The sequence below is a fragment of the Parastagonospora nodorum genome, assembly GCF_000146915.1.
Source record: "Parastagonospora nodorum SN15 chromosome Unknown scaffold_7, whole genome shotgun sequence".
Lineage (NCBI taxonomy): Eukaryota > Fungi > Ascomycota > Dothideomycetes > Pleosporales > Phaeosphaeriaceae > Parastagonospora > Parastagonospora nodorum.
In genome coordinates, this window is record NW_001884555.1 from 1,236,612 (window position 1) to 1,255,321 (window position 18,710).

Below are 18,710 nucleotides of genomic sequence, written 5' to 3' on the forward strand. Positions count from 1 at the left end.
CGGCGATGCGATGGATCCACATCTGCGTCATGTTGCGGAACCTGCTGCACCGAGCTTTGCGTGGGCGACTCAAATTTGCTGAAAGTTTTCCGTTGACGTGGGCTTATGCTGAGTCGCGAGCCGCTTATTCTCGGAAAGTTTCTGACCTGGGACTTCTAGAAGGCGCCGCATTCAGCCTCCCGAGGTACGACCAGGTTGAGCGTGTTGAACACGGCGCATCGGAGGCACTCAACAGCGGACACGGTCACACTATAACTTATGCGTACGAATCTGAAGTGGATAGGCTCGGTTCCCGTTGCACCAAATCATGCCGTGGATGGGAGATTGGAGGAAAAGATCGACGAGATCGCCTTTCTGCCTGAACTAGATGGATTCAGGTAACCTTCTGGAAGGCTCGAATCGTTCTGGAAGATTTGGTAATGCACGGTACGCGTCGATGGACAGGGGAGTGCGCGGAGGATCACGGCGGGAAGCGCTGAGTGAAACGCGAGCACTCTCGATGCCCACATGACCCTGTAGCAGCGCATTGCTGGGTGAGTAGCGCGAAAGTATCATCAGGAGAGGCTTGCGTGAACATTTATCGATGGCGCTCACACAGAGGAACGCTAGCCCAAAGAACGCACAACGTTTGCTTCGCTGTTGCGCAGGCGCTGTGGAGCGCTGTGGATCTGCATGATGCTTGAGTGCAGCGACGACAATTCGTTACGGTAACTTATCGAAGAAGCCCCAAGCGCAGGCGTCCGGCATTCTGTCCCCAGCGTTAAGGCGAGGCCAAGAGGGTGGCCGTGCGCGTCGCCTGCAGCAGGAGGCCAGGATGATTGGGCACAAACGGCCGATTAGAGCAGATGGAGAGCTGGCGTCTGAACACTTGAAGGACAAGGTGACATCTGAGGAAGAGTGCGCAACGACACAGCGCTTCAGAGCGAGATTGTTGTCTTTGACAGAGGCGTGTGGCGGGCGTTGTGATGTCACGCATCGCGATGACAGACAAAGCATGCCGATATGGCGGTTCAAGGCGATCGGCAGGCTTTTCTTTGTCGCAGCCAGAGTCATAGGGCGGATTAGTGAGCCGTCTGTCTTTGGCCGGCCTGTTTGCGGCGAGGGCACGCTCCGCAGCGTTGCAGCTGGCTGGACTGTTGGGAATGGGAACAGGTGCTGCAGCGAGACAGGACGTGACGGCGGACGTCTATCGTAGACGGCAGCAGGAAGTACACAGGCTGGAGTCGTTGTTGTCAGCCCGGGGTGCGGGCCAGAGATGCTGCGCGGACTGGTCAGTAGACGGCCAGATGGGGCTAGTGGGCCAAGGACTCTGATTCAGTAAGCGTCCGAACAAGTGCCGTCCCTCGGGGTCTGGCATGCGAATGACTGAGATACTGTAGCGACCGAGCGCGCTGAGCGTGCATGGTGGTGACACGGCGCCCTGGCTGGACCGAGAAGTGGGTGGAGTCTGGCGTGATGGTTGCTGGAGAGACTTTTGTCACGGTGAAGTGCAGCGTACAGCACTGGCGGCACCCACGGCGACTGGCGATATGTCCCAGGCGGCGGTGCATTGCCATTGCGACATGGCTCTGACAGCGACGAGGGGAGGGGTTCGCTGCAGTGGCAAACTCGCAGGGGAGCGGGTTTCGGGGCTGTGCGCTAATTTCTTCGAGAAGGCACGCGGCCAATAGGGCAGACACGCCGCTTTTAGGCGGGCAGGAGCGATGCGGCCAGCAGCAGCCAGCATGAGGACTCCGCCGGACAAGGGCCAGGGCTCCATCCTCTCTCACTCATCGCAAACTCATGTGTGGGCCATAGCGTGCTAACCTAGCGCTGCGCTCAAGCATTGACCCGCGACAAGTGGCCCTCCCTGACTCTGCGGGCTTCTCAAAAGCACTCTGAGCCGCACCGTCCTGCAGCTGCTCTGTCTTAGGATTCCTGACGGCCGACCGCACTGGAGACTGTCTCACCACCTTCGCCCAAACCGACACCGACACGCTCAGCCCTCGCCATCCCATACGCCTACGCCATACACACGCAATCTGGCGCCCTCGCACCTCGCATCTCGCACCTTGCACCTCGCACCTGCCCGACTAGTCGCTGCCGCCCGCCCATTCGCTCTTTCCCTGCCTGCGCCTGCTGCACCCTCCCGCTCACGCCCTGCGACCAAACTCTATATACCTGTGCGACCCTGTGCTGCCTTCTAGAACGCTGCACCACCGCGAACCCGCCTGCTCTGCTATTGATAGGTGCTGATCGCTGATCGCTGCCCGTACGCCGCCCTGCAACCCGCTGTTAGCTGCTACCCAGCCCTCGATGCTGCCGCCATCGGAACGATAATCATCCTCTCCACGTTGCTCTGCCGCCACTAGGTTCACTCGAACCTCGTGCTACCCGTCGTCAAGCTGGCGCAACTCTGCTCCTGCGAGGGATTCGACGAGCAAAGCAGGAAGACCGCCCGCCGCGTCTACAAGCAGTTCTTGAGGAGCGTTATGGTTACACGGAAACACGGCAGCCAAGGCCTCTCGATAAAGACTGCCTCCACCGTCTCCTCCCCCGCCTCATCGCTGGCCGAGTTCGACGCCGACGACGTCAAAATGGCCATGACCGACGTCCAGCCCGCTCCCCTCACCGTCTCAATACCCAAGAACATAGCCAGCCCACAATGCCGGAAGCCAAATCTCTCCGAGATCCTCGCCAACACCGCACCGCCGCCCTACACACTTAGCTCCTTCATGGCCTTCCTCTCGCAGAATCACTGCTTAGAAAACCTCGAATTCACCATGGACGCTTCGCGCTATCGCAAGCACTACTCAAAGATGGTCAACCGCCATCCGGGCAGCGCAATCTCGCCCTTGTCCGACGAGTGCACCTACGTGCTTATGCTCTGGCGTCGCTTGATCGACGCTTACATCAGAGAATCAGGCCCGCGAGAAGTAAGTCGATGGAGCTGATTGTCGTCATAGTCCGCATGACTAACCATCCCAGGTCAATCTTCCTGCTGAAGTCCGTGACAACCTTCTAGGCCTCTCTGAATCATATGTCCCACCACACCCCTCGTCCCTCGACGAGGCTGTGTCTAAGATTTACGAGTTGATGGAGGAGAGCGTGCTGGTCTCGTTCCTCAACTCTGCTAGCCCACAAAGCGCACATCCCACCATGAGCCACGACAACTACGACCCCACCCTCACCCGGTCTTCTACCCGGAGCTACGATGAGCGGACTCTGCTTGCTCGAAGCCAGCAGCCGCATCTTCCTGTCCACCAGCGTGCATCTGCACCTTCATCCCTCACAGCCGGCTTCATGGCCAGCCGTCCCTTCTCACATTCCAGATTCCATTCACAGCCGACCTCATCTGGACCCCATACTACCCGTGTTACATCAGGCTACAACAGTGGCAGTGATGCATTGACGGACGACTCGGGAAGCGGAAGCCCATCTGGCATGAGCGATCCTCTTACACCTCCTGGGACTCCCCCAATGAGCGACTACCACATGTCGGACTACCAACAGGCTTACTACGAGAGTGGCTCAAACAGTGGCACGCCTAGCCCGCGCACGAGTCGCGGCGAGCATAATGGTCTCGCTAGCGCCACAAGGGACAGCTGGAAGCGAGTCAGCAGCAAACTTTGGCCCAAGAAGAAGAGCGGAGGCCAACTCCGCGAAGACGAACCTGGCGTCGTCGAGGGAGGCTTGTTCTAAGCATTACTTTCTCTTGGGTAATCCCCACTCATTTCACATTCACGATGTTCGGAACGCGACACGTTCATGAGCAACCGACTAGAGCGACTCGCATATAGCATTGGGCTGCATACACATCGGCGTCTTCTGAACTTCTCAACTTCGGCATTCATGCGAGGCGAAACGGCGTATTCTTTCAAGACGCAAATCCGGCGCGATTGCGAATCTTCTCAACATCCGACTACTAGACATTTCTGGCGTTTGTAAAAATGCCCCTTCATGGGGGCAAATGGGGCCGCCTATATCCAGACCTGGCCTGGCCCGGCAAAGGCGTTTACCTTGATTTTCTCAAACAGCATCACCCATCGCAAGATGGCACGACCGGTGGGAAAGACGATTTTGTGTATCAATATTCTTATACGTTTCTGGAGAGAACTCCACAGTGGAGCTGTTCATAGCTTGTGGTGGATTGAAGATGAGATAGAACATTGCTTAGCGACAGCGCAAGCAAGAGGCTCAATGAAGCAACCATACCAACTTTTGGTCATCATCCACTCAATCATTCTTCACTCTGCCATATCACACGTGCTAGTCATCATCCACTCAACCGTTCTTCACCTGCACTCTGAATCATTCCTCACGTGACGCTGCACCGCATCCGTCAGGATCTCGATTAATTGCCCTCAAGTCAGCACTAGAACACTTCATCCTTCCTTTCTCCCCAACGCACGCCACACTGCATCTTCGGTACCAGAGTCGTCGTTCTCGGCCCTCCGCCCTACAAGGACCATGCCCGTTCCCAAACGCATAACGCCATGATGACATTTATCAAACACCCGCGTTTCTACTAGTGTTTCGCCAATCTCCACACACAGACACGCAGCGAGTCGAAAAGACAAATAGGCCTTCCACGGCGGAAATCCTTGCAGTGATGGGGGTGATGTGGAGAATTGGGCTGTTGGATGCTCACTGCTGAGTGTGTTGTGTTGTGTTGTGTTGCGTTGTGTTGGGAAGAAGGGTTTGTGCGTTCGGTCAAGGCCGAAACTGCGAAGACTGGATAAAGGCACGTGCTTGGGGTATCCCTTTCACCTGTGTACCTGGTCGGATGTTGGACTGACTGTACTTGCTACGGACGTTACGTTGGACACATTGGGATGCGGATCTCCGAAGAATATTAATATGGCCGTGGCCGGACGGTCAGATCGAGTTGGTTTGGCATGTCATGGATGGAGCCTTGCGCAATGTTGGGAAGGAGCGCGTGTAGGGCGCGATGGATGCTGACTAGTGCGCTTACTCTTGCGATCCTGTGTTCTACGCGTCTTCTGGAAGGATTCGTGCATGTGGATATGCGGCGTGGGTGACAATGTTGGTGGTGGCGATGAGGAGAGGGATACGCATGGTGACTAGAGAGCAGGAAGGGCACGTGGACAGTGTTTAGCTGGTAGGATTTTTACTGCAACTTTTTGAGTGACTTTGAGAAAAAGTGTCTGCATGTTGAGCTGCTCAAGAGTGTCATGCAAGGAAGTGTGCTTGCTCGTCCATCAACTCTGCTGCCTCGGAGCCAGAACTACTGCCACGCAACCCACCGCAAATCCCACCGCCAACCAACATACCAAAGCCTCAACACCAACTCTCCTCCATCGTGACTTCCCCCTCTCCCAGACAAGCCCATGTCCATGTTCTACCGCGAGTCGCCGCATTTGCCCGCCAAAGCAGCGCTGAGGTCCGAATCTCCGACCCGAAACCGATCGGCCCTGATCCCATCCCTCCAAAAAACTCACGATCACACAGCCTTCCCGCAGCAATCACACCTTACCCCACTCCGCGGATGGTAGCATCGCACGCACTTCTCTCCGATGATGATCGCGAACGCTCGCGCGACTCATGTCTACCAAGCTTTCGCCCAGGATGGAAGGTCCCGAGGGGTGCTAGTGCGCTGTTATATCCGAAGAGAGTCGGGGCGGGGAAAAGGTTATAGGCGTGCAATAGCAGGCCCACCGAAGTCTCAAGTGTGCTGATTCGACGGGAATGTCACGGAAAGGATGCACTGTAGAGAACTTTACCAACATCTCGGTCTCTCGTACGAAATCGTACATGGCATAGAGTTCAAGAAAAAAAAAACCACGCACGCAAGCAAGCACGTGCAACGATTCCCTCCCACCAAAACTCCCCGGGCTTTTCTTTCTGCAACGATGCCCGTTCTGTCCTGACGTCGGAACACAAGGCAAATGAGACCGCCGATCGAACCTCGTCGATCCCCCAATCGCTCCATGCCACCAGCACGCGACCCCGCTTTCTCTCGCCTCGCCAACCATATTCCCCCTAGCGCTGCGTGGTTTGCGCAAAAAGCAGCGTTGTAGGTGAGGAGGACTGGTCGTCATGATCTTCGACGCCGTCAGATGCGCGCTAGAAGGCTGCGCCGTCGATTGGCAACTGCCGTTAGCGCAGACTCACAATGTGGGTGGAGATGTGCATGTGTGTGGGTGCGTGGACGAGGTGGGAGTAAGCGAGCCGGGAAGGTGTATGTGTGTTGCCACTGTATGAATAGCAGCGGGAGCGGATTCGGTATTAGAATGCATGCGTTAAGAGTATGGGCATATGCATTAAGGTCTTGATTTTGCCTTGGAACAGCTGGTACTTTGCCTTATGATGATGGTGATGATGGTGACCGGTACTAAGTTTATCACAGGTTTATCAAGGTTTACAAAGCATCAGCACGGCACCTTCGCGCACGATACAACTCCTTCTGTCTACAGTTTCTGGATTGTTGCAGCCATCCGCCCGTCCTTCGTCCGCGGTCGCGCCATGGAAGGATTTCAGCATGCGCCGCCATTTTCTTTTCAGCTCAGGCAGTGCTGGAGGCTGCTTACTTCTGGGTAGATTGGCCCAAAAAGGACACACCGGCATTGCTTCCAAGGCTAGATGCTTAATCTGAGAAAATGTGCTCATATAGTTATGCATGCGACATGTTGCTGATGTTTCCGAGCCGTGATGTTGAGAAGTGTTGTAGTTGCCGCCTTGGCGCCTACTTCATTGCAATCTAACTTTCATTTATCCCGTGCTCACATTCCCAGGTAGAGGACAGCTTGGCTTAATATGTTCCCGGCTTGGTGGTGCGATAAATCCGGTCCAGTTGAATAGATGACTTCCGCGGATGGGAAACCGATGTGTCCATATTGCGTTGGCGAGGCCGCTTGCTGCATATGGCAGGTGATGATCCTTAATGGCCACGAGTATGCAAAAGCATAGGATAGGGTAAATGTTGCTGCTTCCAGGATGCGGGATAGGCGATTGTTTAGTGAGATCGGTCAAGTTCTTTTCAGATCGGGCGTGCGTTCCCAGCCAGGCTGTTGATACACAGGCAATAGAGATAACAGATCCGGTGCATTTTCGTAAATGGCGATATGACCGTCGCACTTGGTCGGCCGTACTAAAGATAATATAACTGCACAGCGTGTGTCACAACTCCAACTTCCATTGGCTGTCAATATCTTTTGTGGCGCCTATCATCGTCAAGTTCGCGTCACATGAAGCCGCTGTTGGTGATTCGCATCGACATCGCAAGATCTCGTCTTTGATGCAGATAATCGCTGCGATCGGCGAGCGAGACGCTAGTGACTGGTAGATGAGGCCAAAGAGTACCGGCACGCTGTGCAACACCCCTGTCCAGCATACTTTGGTAGCGGGCTGGACTCAACGCTTGACCTAACTAGAGCTCCAAAGCGAAATCCTCCGAGGAAAAGGAATGACTCCTTTCGGCGAGGTAACGGTTCGTACTATCCGTACCATATTGCGGCGTGGGGGGAGGGCCGTGAGTCCCATGGTTGGCGCGGCTCATCAAGGTCTGAGTCTATCCCGAACATCCTCGAGACTAAACCGAAAACTGTATGAATAGTAAAGCAGCGTAAACCGTATATGTCGAGACGGAATATGATATACCGTCGGGTCAATTCCATGCGGCGACTGTTAAAGAAAGGTATTCCCAACGATCGGACTAGTCCATTTGCCCTTCCTGGCGGCCCTCATCTCTGCATACAATGCTGGATTGATGCCTTTCTTTTTACACTTCTTGATCTCTGCTTCGCTGAGCGTAGACATGTCGAAATTGCTTGCACTCCACCCGCTACTGGATCCTGATTGACTTCGCTCGGTGTTACAACGCTCGAGGCTGGCAGTGCGTTTCACTGGGAGTGACTGAGTGGATTCTGAAAAGCTCAAGGGTTGTGACGTCCGGAGGACAGACGTATTCTTTTCGTCGGTCAGGTGATCTGCTACGGCTGTTGGCTCATTTGATTTGCGGTTCGTCACTTTTCGGAACAAGGATTTCTGTGCTCTTTCTACCAATGCCGGGGAAAGCACGGGTGCAACAGCTGGATCATAGGAGTTCAGTGAGTTCAAACTAGCTTTCCGCATTGACGAAGCCAAAGACTGCACATCTGAAGGTACGGGGGTAGAGGCCCCATCGTCCTCGAGTGTGAAAGAATGTTGTGAAGGCGTTGATGCTTCTGGTGGGTCTTGCTCTTCCTCATCCGAGGAAAGGGACTGGGTAGTTGTCACCGAGGCAATCGTCTCAAGCGAAGTCCGGCGGTTGAGGTGTGGCGGTAGGCGCTTGTTGGTGCGATAGGACTTGAGTTTTGCTGGAGAGCGGCGAGGAACGGGTGGGGGTGCAGGCTGTGAGGGCCTGGGTGCCTCGACTTGGAAAGGTTTCAACTCCTCCCAGAACGGATGGGAGAAGCGATGTCGCGAAAAGTCTGCGACACCTGGAGTATATTCCCGTTCTGCAGTGCCGCTCGCGACTGGATGCGATGCGAGCGGATTGACCCTTGAGTTAGCTTGCGGGATTGACCTGCTCTCCAGCGAAACGGAGCGATTGTACGAGATCACAGGAGCTGCTTCATCAAGATGGTTATCTGCAGACATGGCCTCACGCAAGGCTGTCTGGCGCTGCTGAAGCACAGCTCGTGGTGAGCGACGGATTGGGGGAGGGAGCGCATCGTCTTCGTCGTCCATGGTAGTCAGCTCGAGTGCAGATGTGTGGTAGAGTAGTTGATCAGTGACACCATGAAACAACTTTTTTTTTCGAGCTCTCCTCTGCTGCTGCCCAAAGTGAATCCTAGTACACCTGGGCAAATGATCAGCATGACGATGAGCGCGCCCAACATGCATTAGCGCTCGTTAGTGCATCTTCGGAGGAGCGTGCCGCCAGGAACGCGGTGGTCCGAATTGCTTCACGAAGATGACCAAGGCCATCGGTTGCGCCTCTCAGGCTTCCGATGTCTGAGGCAGGTGACAAATGACATTCCGTGTACAACAACATGCAGCGCTTGTGCAGCGCGTGTGTTAGATGATGCAAAATGCACGACAAGCGGCAGGCCACGGTGAGGAAGCTTTTTTGTGCAGACAGGCGGTGTTATTCGTGGATGGCACGGGTGGCTTTGACAAGTTTACCGGGCACCGTTGGAAGCTCGTGCGCCAACGGTTGCTCCGCACGTGTGCACCCACAAGCAAGGCAGGCAAGCAGGCAGGCGTGGATAGAAGCGTCTGTTGTTCTTCGCGAACGTTTCAAGGGCGGCGCGGCGCGTCAGAGAAGACGCGTGACGGATTCAACCTGATGGTGTTGCCGTGTCGCAGTGTTTCCGCTGTTTTGGTTGGGTTCCTGACGTGCGGAGTGCCAAAGAGGCTAGCGCGTCGCTCGAGTTCTGGCCCAAGCACCTGCAGTGCTCCTTGCTGCACCACTGGACCTCATTCTGTACTTCACACTCGACCTGTCCTCGCCCCGCCCGAGAGCAGCATGTCTGCCACTCCCTCGGCCGCCGCATCGCTAGGCTACCTCTGCGCCCGCCCGCAATAATGAGCAACGACGGCCCCCAGCCCATCTCGGACGAGGAGGTGATTCGCTTGACCAAAGCAGCCTTTCAGACTTCACGCAGCGACATTCGCGCAGCTGCCGAGAGCGCGCCGCGAGAGCTGCAGCAGCAACAGCCGGGCATCACCATCGACCTCGGCCACAAGCACATCTCCCGCCTGCCAGATGAGGTCATTGATGTCATCCGTGCTGAGATTGAGAGGTTCGGCTGTCCCGCGCCCGCATCGCTTGCGGCTCTCCCCACGCACGAGACGTGCCACGTACTGACAGCCCCAGGCTTGCCCTCTCCCACAATCTGCTCGCATCCCTTCCGCTGCGGCTGATAGAATGCAAGCGTCTCCGCTACCTCAATGTTCGCTACAATGCTATGCGCGAGTTCCCCGAGGCCGTGCGTGTCCCCGTCCCCGCTGGCGATTCTTGGACAGAAACACTGATACCATCCAGATCCTGCAGATGACCTCGCTGGAGATTCTCGACGTCAGCAGAAACCGAATCAAATCCATCCCCACCCCAGATTGCCAATCTGACGTCACTCAAAGTTTTGGCAATTGCGAAGAACCGAATCGAAGAGCTGCCCGTATGCCTCGGAGAAATCAACAGCTTGCAGGTCCTGAAGCTAGATGGCAACCCGCTAGTTTTCCCTCCTCCCGATGTCTGCACAATCAAAGATGGTGCGCCTTCGCCCGCGAACGAAAACGAACGAGACTCGGTCATTGCTACCCAGGTCAAGCGCTTTATGCGCCAACAAGCATCCCAAAGAGCGCCAGCGCGTCGACATGGAACGTCTGCGGGTTGAGTCGTCTGGGGACGAGAGCTGGACCGAGAGCAATCCCGAAACCCCACGTCCCTCGAAGCGGGCAAATGGTGTTCGCTTCCCAGTGAGGCCAAGCGTAGGAGGAGGTATTGAGGGGTTTCCGAGCGGAAAAGCTGAGTCTCCCGGAATACCTGCGCCACCCATCCCTACCAGATCCCATTTCCGCGTGGGTTCGTCAACAAGCAACAGTGGCTCCAAGAAACCGCCCATCGCCCCATTGGTCCTCTCAACCGCGCAGAACGAGCGGAACCGAAGCCAGAGTGAAGGCTCGGGCCAATCGACCCAACGGCAGAAACGCATGGGTATCTACACGAACAAGGGCTCTGAGCTTGGGTCCGTGGACGAACTTCGAAGAGCGAGTCACTTCCGCGGCTTCAGCCAAGGTATTGTCGTTCCTGCCAACTCCTTAGCGAATGGCATGTCTGGTCCTGCTACGGCGATCGGGTACGGTGACACCGGAACCGTTCGGTCGCTTGCTAACCGCCCACTGTCTGATGTTCGCGAATACCGACGAGGTTCACGTGCCCCAGACATTGTTGTTGAAGCTGCGAAGAACTTTCTTTATGCTATATCTGTGCTGCACGACTGTGTCTCGCATATGGTTCGGTCAATAAGCTTGACAGCGCGGGACAAGGAGAGCCTCCACCGCAAAGAGGATTTCTACCGTCGATACCAGAAGACATCCCTGGACCTCCGAGCGCTGAATGACGTTCTGCAGAAATTTGACTCTTTGGTGGAAGAGGATGAGGAGGACGCAGAAAGGTTGTCGCGAAGTGTGTACGTGTACACGCTTCGATGCTTAGATTCTTTCATGTCGATCAGTCTGTCAATCGCGGAAAACAGGACAGAGATCGCCCAGAATGCAAATCCGCGGATAGTAAGAACGTTCTTGCTGTTACAGCAGGGTACCCTGATCGAGCTGAGAAATGGTTGCTCGGTGCTAGGTGCACAATTCAAAGACACCAAAATGAAGATTCGCAGGCCCAGTGCAGCGGATACAGCAACCGTACGCGCGCGACAATTCAAGGTCCGACGTTTCCCAACCTCGCCTCCACAGCGAAACGGAAACCACCAGATGCCCCCGCCAGTCATCTTGCACAGCAACGACAACAGCCGGACAAATACCATGACTAGTATTAGTGCCGCTACACCAAGGTCTGGAGAATCCTCCTTCACACTCGCAACCACCATGTCCCGATCCAATACGATGACGAGCAATTTCGATGAGGGCGATGAAGATACTCAGTTTGGCAGAGTGTATCAGAAGCTCAGAACAGCATGTGACAACTGCAACACATCCATACCCCAGATTACACAATTACTCAGGGATCAGCTGGAAATTTTGAGACGAGAACTAGACATGGATCATCCAAGGTATCGGGCATTAGTAGACCTCATCGAAAAGAGCAACGATGTTCAGCAGGTGACAATACCGCTGGGAAAGCGTTTGTACCTGATGCCGCCCCAAGATAGCTACACCAGAGGTCAACCCGAGTTCTGGCAGCATTGCATGGGCTTCATCAAGGTTTGTCCACCTATTCCCTCGTCTTGCAAACAGCACATTACTAACTTCGATGCAGGCTTGGGGTGAACTAGCTGCCGCATATACACAACAAGGAAAAGACCATAAACTCCTGAGCTTCGAGGTAAAGCAGCTTATGAAGCCCCTGCACAGAATGGTAAAGGAAGCAAGTCTCGTCATCAATGATTCACCTTGGAGCCATTTGACGTCGAACAACTCTGGCATGATGGGCCCACCAAGCTTGTCGTCCATGACATCACGTACATCAGCTCCAAGGTTTCTAGGGAGACCTACGATGGTTTCGGGTGGAGGACCATCGTTCCCAGGACCCATCAACACCTCTCTACCAGCCGTTGGAAACTCTTTCCCCTCGGCAACTATGAGCGTAAACTCGGCTGGCTATCCCACACCAGTTCCTGCGACACCGCTGAGTGCGGCGTTAGGTGCGGCCGCACAAGCCACTGTCCCGAACACACCAGGTTTACGATCACAATCGACAAGCACAGTGAATTTTTTTGAGCGAGCAGATCGCCTGATGAGTCAGCCTAACAGGCGAATCTGATGCCATCGATCTGCGCAAGAATGCTCGTCTCCTCTTCATTCTACGATGTTGGCATACACCCAGATGTCTCATTCTCCACTGCAAAATAGTCTATTAGCAACGGCGTTGTCCGGATTTCACTCACTCATTGGCATTATGGTTTGCATATGGTTGGCGTTTCCAGGTTAGGTGCATATCATGGAGTGCAGTATGGTTGGGCATATCTGGCGGAGTGTTTTACCATTATCTATAGGCCATGCAAGGTCAGACGCTGGTCGTCCACAGCAAGTGGCCCACCTAGCGTAATGTTTAAGCCCGAACGATATCGGAGCAATGAGAAAATTCAGCAGAGGCAAGAATACAAAGATGAAGTTATCTGAATCACAACAGCGTATACTGGGAAATGACTGTGGTTTCACTCATATTGCACTGGCTATGACAGGCGGAACGTACGGATGCTGGCTGACGTCTAGCTTGTGTGGGATTGGACAGGCCGGGGTGTGGAGAAACCCTGTACGTTCGGCTCGGCAGCTGCATCGTCGCGGCCGATCTCGCTTCCCTGGGAACTTTTTGTGCGTCAGCGCCTCTGAACTTGTTGCACCGCGTCGCCATTCCACAATTACCTTTAAGATGCGGTCGCAAGTACTCCGGGCTGGACAGGCTGCCAATGCCAGGGTGAGTGGATTCACAGTGCCATTGAGGCTCAAGTGAAGTTCAAATGCGGCTTGACCTGACTTGGAGTCATACAATCACCCAGCTAACCAATTCACCAGCCCCGTCTCGTCTCCTCTCTGCGTTCCAACCATCGCCGAGCCCTCGCAACATCCCACGACCCTCCATCCGCACGCAATGTCGACATCTCGTCACGCACGCCCCCATACCCCAAGCTCCTCGCCCGCCTCGCAGACGTTCGCCGCGTCCTCGGATCCACACGGCACCTTACGCTCGCAGAGAAGATTCTCTACGCCCATCTCGAAAACCCGGAGGAGTCGCTGCTGTCAAACACGAACAATGGGAGAGATATTCGAGGCCAGGCCAATCTCAAGCTCAAGCCGGACAGAGTGGCTATGCAAGATGCGAGTGCGCAGATGGCCTTGCTGCAGTTCATGAGCTGTGGGTTGGGAAAGACGGCGGTGCCGGCGAGTATCCATTGTGACCATGTACGTCACACATCACATCCGGACGAAATTGCCGTGTTCCTGAAGCTGATTTGGCCTAGATGATTGTGGGAGAGAAAGGCGCGGATCTCGATTTGCCTCAGTCGATCAAGGGCAACAAGGAGGTCTTTGATTTCTTGGAGTCTGCGGCTAAGAAATACGGCATTGAGTTCTGGCCACCGGGCGCCGGTATTATTCATCAATCTGTGCTGGAAAACTACTCGGCTCCTGGTCTCATGATGCTCGGCACTGACAGTCACTCGCCCAATGCTGGTGGTCTCGGAGCTATTGTCATTGGTGTCGGTGGTGCTGATGCTGTCGATGCGCTCGTAGATGCACCTTGGGAGCTCAAAGCGCCTAAGATTTTGGGTGTGAAGCTTACGGGCGAGCTCAGTGGATGGGCATCGCCCAAGGATGTGATTCTAAGCCTTGCCGGCCAGCTCACAGTTCGGGTATGTGAACCGAATAGGACATCGAAATTCTTAGGCTGACATGACATAGGGAGGAACTGGCTACATCATCGAATACTTCGGTCCTGGTGTACAGACACTCAGCTGCACTGGCATGGCCACGATATGCAACATGGGTGCGGAAGTCGGTGCAACGACATCTCTCTTCCCATTCTCTCCCGCACATGTACCCTACCTCCAAGCGACACACCGGGGCCCAATCGCAGAACAAGCCGGCAAGATTGCCAATTCTCCCATGCAACAAAACCTCCTCCGACCAGACCCAGAAGCTGCGTACGACAAGGTCATCGAGATCAATCTTTCCGAGCTCGAACCCCACATCAACGGACCCTTCACCCCTGATCTTTCGACGCCCCTTTCCAAGTTCAAGTCGCTCGTAGAGGAGAAGGACTGGCCCAAGACCTTTGGTGCTGGTCTCATTGGCAGCTGCACAAACAGCTCGTACCAAGACATGACGCGATCGGAAGATATTGTTAAACAGGCCGCGGCGGCTGGTCTCAAGCCCCCGCCAACCGTCTTTATCACGCCAGGGAGTGAGCAGATAAGAGCGACTCTTATTAAAGAGACGACACTCTACAGACATTTGAGAAGGCTGGTGGTACTGTTTTGGCGAACGCTTGTGGGTGAGTTTGCATCTCCAACATGACCATGGAGGACCACGCAGTGCTAACTTTGGTTTCGCCCCTGTATCGGCCAATGGACACGAACAGACGGCGTGAAGAAGGGCGAGGCGAACGCCATCCTGACCTCATACAACCGCAACTTCCCTGGCCGCAACGACGGCAACCGAGCCACAATGAACTTCCTCGCCTCCCCTGAGCTCATCACCGCGATGTCATACTCCGGCGCCACGACTTTCAATCCCATGACTGACAGCATAGAGACCCCATCTGGCGAGCCATTCAAGTTCTCGCCACCAAAGGGATCAGATCTACCGTCCGCCGGCTTCGCGGAAGGAAACCTGAACTTCTTGCCCACACCAGGTGTCCCCGATCCCAGTGTCAACGTCATCGTCGACCCACAATCCACCCGCCTCGCCCTCCTCGACCCCTTCCCTGCATTCCCCACCTCTGAGCTTCAAGGTCTACGAGTCCTCTATAAAGTCAAGGGCCAATGCACAACCGACACCATCTCCGCCGCCGGCCCCTGGCTCAAGTACAAAGGCCACCTGCCAAACATCTCCGAGAACACCCTGATCGGCGCCGTCAACGCCGCAACCGACGAAGTCAACGTAGCCTACGACGTCGACGGCTCCACATGCGGCATCCCCGAACTCGCCAAGCGCTGGAGAGATCAAGGCATCGAATGGCTCGTCGTCGCCGAGCACAACTACGGCGAAGGCTCAGCCCGCGAACACGCCGCCCTGCAACCCCGCTACCTCGGCGGGCGCATAATCATCTCCAAATCTTTCGCACGTATCCATGAAACGAATCTCAAGAAGCAGGGTATCGTGCCTCTCACATTTGCCAACGAGGCCGACTACGATCTCTTTGAGGCTTGCGACGACGTTAGCACACGCGGCTTGTTGGATGTTCTGAAGAGCGGTGGAAAGGGACAGGTTGAGCTGGTCATCAAGAAAAGGGATGGAAGTGAGAAGGTAGTGAAGACGAAGCACACGCTGAGTCACGATCAGTGCGGATTTGTGTTGGCGGGTAGTGCGCTGAATCTACTTGCGATGAAGGGGAGGGAGGGAAAGGAGGAGGTTACCAGGGGAAGTGAGTTGAGTGATTAGATACAAGATGAGATGAGGGACAGGAAAAATGGCGCTCGGGCGTTGGGCTTGGGTGGTATGTATATATGATTAAAAAGTTTCAAAGCAAATATGTCCGATTGGGTTGGCAAACATTGTGCGAATTATGATATGGACGTGCGTTGATATCCTTGCGTTGCCGTTTTTGCACTGACATAAGGTTTTAAAAGATGCGATGCAAATAGATTGTTGTCGTCTCCCGCTGCTGTAATGCATCAGTCTGGTAGTAAGCTCAGAAGTCACGTTCATGACCGCAGGTCTGTCTTTGTCGTGGCATGTGCAAACATGACTTGATAGATCGAGAGAAGGCATTAACTCTGACGCTTGGTGTTGATGAATGTTCCTCTCTTGCTCAGAGGTAGTGATACGTAGCTGCTCTCCTGACGCTAGGTCTTGATGAATGTTCTCCTCGTGCTCATAGGTAGTGACGCATATCTTGCTTGTCTGTGGCTCGTGATGAAGTCTGTGCTTGCACTTGCGATGATGTAGCGTTCGAAGCTAGAACCAGTTTATCCAGTGGTTGTGATCAACGGACGACCAAGGTCCACTTTGGCAGATACTTGACTGATATAATACTATACTAATAAATTCAACCGTCCCGATTCAATGTTTACAGCAATGGTATACTATTCCGGCTTTTGCTAATGTCTGCGATGGGTGTCTTACGACTCAAAGGTGGTGTTACACGAAAAGCGACGACACTTGCGATTCTTTGCCTTCGTGAGGGGCTCCCAAGCGTATTGTGCGCTTAGTGATGACATGATCACCAACGACAGAGCATCTGGATGGCCCAAGAGGTGCAGCACAGTCAATCTCCAGTACAGGTCATCGTTTATTGGTTACACCCCTACGACACGGACAACACTAGCACCATAGACACACTCATATCTGACTCAAGCAAAGTGACTCTGAATAACTTGTCAACTAAATACGTGTGTCAGAACGGATCGCATTGAATATAAATTGTGGTTTACGATGCAGCTCTGGGCTACTCACAACGATACCTCAACATGACAACACAATCACCTTTGCATAGCAGCACGATCACTTATACAAAGCAACACGATCTCATACTACAAACCAGTAGCGAATCTATACATAATAAACCACAATCTCTCAGTCACACAAGAGCATATTCAAAATGTCTACTTCCTCGACCCAAAACACCAACACCACGACTGGGGGTCGCCGGGCTGAGATCAAGAAACTAATCGACGACATGATGGTAGACCTGGACATACCATTTTGTCCAGAAATCAAGTTCTTCCCTTACAAGTGCATCGAAAAGATTGCGACACCTGAAAACATCATGGCTTATATCCGCGAAGAACTCCCCTGGTCGGATAAAGAACTACAGGAGTTCCAGAATGAAGTTTACGAAAACGCAAAATTGCTCTTCATAGTTGTTGCGAAAAATGGTTTTACAGCTCTCTTCCTCTATCAAGCAGTGTGTGTCGAGACAGAGAGGAAATCCAAGTACACGGACGAGAAGTTCACGGGCCAGAATAGGGGTAAAAGATTCTCGGCTTCTGACTATTATAACGTCAAAGGAGATATTCGGGACCAAGCTATGAAGGAGTTGGACATCCACTTTGTCGAAGACATCCTCCGTGGTAACTTTCATCAAGAGCTACCTCTCAAGTTCCTACCGATCATACGGCATCAGCTGATGCCCCTACCACGTCCGAGACCTATGGGTGTACCGAGCAAGTATGAGGTGGAGCTACACGGAGACTATTGGGAGGAGGCTGGGGATGGGCGGGAGTTCGTAATGGTTCAACTGGACGCGCGGCCAGTTGATACAGGCGACGCAGTAGCTGGATTCTATGGTCACCATAGGGGTGCCACACCGTATTGGCTGCTGTTTCCCAAGGGCTCGCCATGGCTTGAAATTGGTAAACTCACTATAGCAGAATAGTATGTCAGCTATGAGTACCAGAATGTAAGCTCTAGATTTTCGCTTCAGATGCAGACTACTAAAGAGATATTCTGGACTGCTTCTTTCCGAGGAGAATGTACTCAGTCAACTAATCCGATAGCTATGCATAGATTGACATTCTTACCCATGGTAGTCGCAGGGATAGCTAATCGGGAGACGTCAGCGAAATCATGAAGCATAGCAAGGAGAGAGTAAATTCCTAAAAGACTTAGAGTCATTACCCGCGCTATCATTTGAGTGCTATGAAAGTTCGCTGTCACCGCAAATGAGAGTGCGACAAAGTTAAGCGATCACCGGTCCTTGTCGGCTACTGTCCTTCCACCACGCTCGTTCGAACTGAGAAGTACAGTGAAAACAGCTTATAGCTATATAGCGCTGTTCCACACTACCTTACTTGCTTTGCGCTTCAGTGTCATTTGTGGGATATTATTATCATGCTCAAGTACCTTGGGATGATGGTTGCTCATCTAACAGTCATAGTGAGGCGTATACTTACGTTTGCTGCTACGATTCGATGGATTGTGTGGCGATAGACGGCTCTCTAAGATTTTTCATTGAACTTGATATCCCGAGCAAAGCATGAGGTCGAATTTCCGGGGGTACTACGACTCTGAAGTGGCGTTTCACAAAAGCAATGATCCTTGTGATCATGACTCTCTATCCCATGATGCAGTCATGCGACTCAAAGGATATGACTTCGAGTAGCCAGTCATTTGCATACGTGTGTCAGAGGACGCCGTATCGATTGTAAATTGCAGCATGCAGCGCTGCAGCACATTGAATACAACAATACAACAACTACATCTATCTACATATATACTCAACATGTCTTCGTCCTCCCAAAACACGGCTACACCCGGGGGGTAAACGAAGCGCTATTAAGAAAATGATCGACGACTCGATAGTAACGGTTAATCTCCCGGAATGTTCCAAAACCGAGTTCTTCCCATCAAGTCGCGTTGCAGAAATTGCCACGATCAAGAATATCTCA

At 53.6% G+C, this 18,710-nt stretch overlaps 7 protein-coding genes across 7 annotated transcripts; 5 read left to right on the forward strand and 2 right to left on the reverse strand.

The window, feature by feature from the left end:
* Positions 1-1,186: 1,186 nt before the first annotated feature.
* On the reverse strand, positions 1,187-1,759 carry SNOG_05353 (hypothetical protein; the record flags this gene model as incomplete). The annotated part of the gene is made up of 2 exons (XM_001795707.1): positions 1,187-1,462; positions 1,499-1,759. 2 exons carry the CDS (start codon positions 1,757-1,759, stop codon positions 1,187-1,189), a joined length of 537 nt encoding a protein of 178 aa, XP_001795759.1.
* Positions 1,760-2,471: 712 nt separating this feature from the next.
* SNOG_05354 (hypothetical protein) lies at positions 2,472-3,681 on the forward strand (the record flags this gene model as incomplete). The annotated part of the gene is made up of 2 exons (XM_001795708.1): positions 2,472-2,915; positions 2,968-3,681. The coding sequence occupies 2 exons, from the start codon at positions 2,472-2,474 to the stop codon at positions 3,679-3,681; spliced, it is 1,158 nt and encodes a 385-aa protein (XP_001795760.1).
* A 2,434-nt stretch (positions 3,682-6,115) lies between these two features.
* SNOG_05355 (hypothetical protein) lies at positions 6,116-6,540 on the forward strand (the record flags this gene model as incomplete). Its single annotated transcript, XM_001795709.1, has 2 exons — positions 6,116-6,143; positions 6,350-6,540. 2 exons carry the CDS (start codon positions 6,116-6,118, stop codon positions 6,538-6,540), a joined length of 219 nt encoding a protein of 72 aa, XP_001795761.1.
* A 1,086-nt stretch (positions 6,541-7,626) lies between these two features.
* On the reverse strand, positions 7,627-8,670 carry SNOG_05356 (hypothetical protein; the record flags this gene model as incomplete). Its single annotated transcript, XM_001795710.1, has 1 exon — positions 7,627-8,670. The coding sequence occupies one exon, from the start codon at positions 8,668-8,670 to the stop codon at positions 7,627-7,629; it is 1,044 nt and encodes a 347-aa protein (XP_001795762.1).
* An 840-nt stretch (positions 8,671-9,510) lies between these two features.
* Positions 9,511-12,765, forward strand: SNOG_05357 (hypothetical protein; the record flags this gene model as incomplete). Its single annotated transcript, XM_001795711.1, has 5 exons — positions 9,511-9,786; positions 10,041-10,197; positions 10,286-11,217; positions 11,242-11,865; positions 11,921-12,765. 5 exons carry the CDS (start codon positions 9,511-9,513, stop codon positions 12,422-12,424), a joined length of 2,493 nt encoding a protein of 830 aa, XP_001795763.1. The 3' UTR covers positions 12,425-12,765.
* A 268-nt stretch (positions 12,766-13,033) lies between these two features.
* On the forward strand, positions 13,034-15,870 carry SNOG_05358 (hypothetical protein; the record flags this gene model as incomplete). Its single annotated transcript, XM_001795712.1, has 5 exons — positions 13,034-13,078; positions 13,177-13,563; positions 13,623-14,012; positions 14,062-14,653; positions 14,712-15,870. The coding sequence occupies 5 exons, from the start codon at positions 13,034-13,036 to the stop codon at positions 14,747-14,749; spliced, it is 1,452 nt and encodes a 483-aa protein (XP_001795764.1). The 3' UTR covers positions 14,750-15,870.
* A 1,051-nt stretch (positions 15,871-16,921) lies between these two features.
* Positions 16,922-17,760, forward strand: SNOG_05359 (hypothetical protein; the record flags this gene model as incomplete). The annotated part of the gene is made up of 2 exons (XM_001795713.1): positions 16,922-17,593; positions 17,734-17,760. The coding sequence occupies 2 exons, from the start codon at positions 16,922-16,924 to the stop codon at positions 17,758-17,760; spliced, it is 699 nt and encodes a 232-aa protein (XP_001795765.1).
* Between the last annotated feature and the right edge of the window lie 950 nt (positions 17,761-18,710).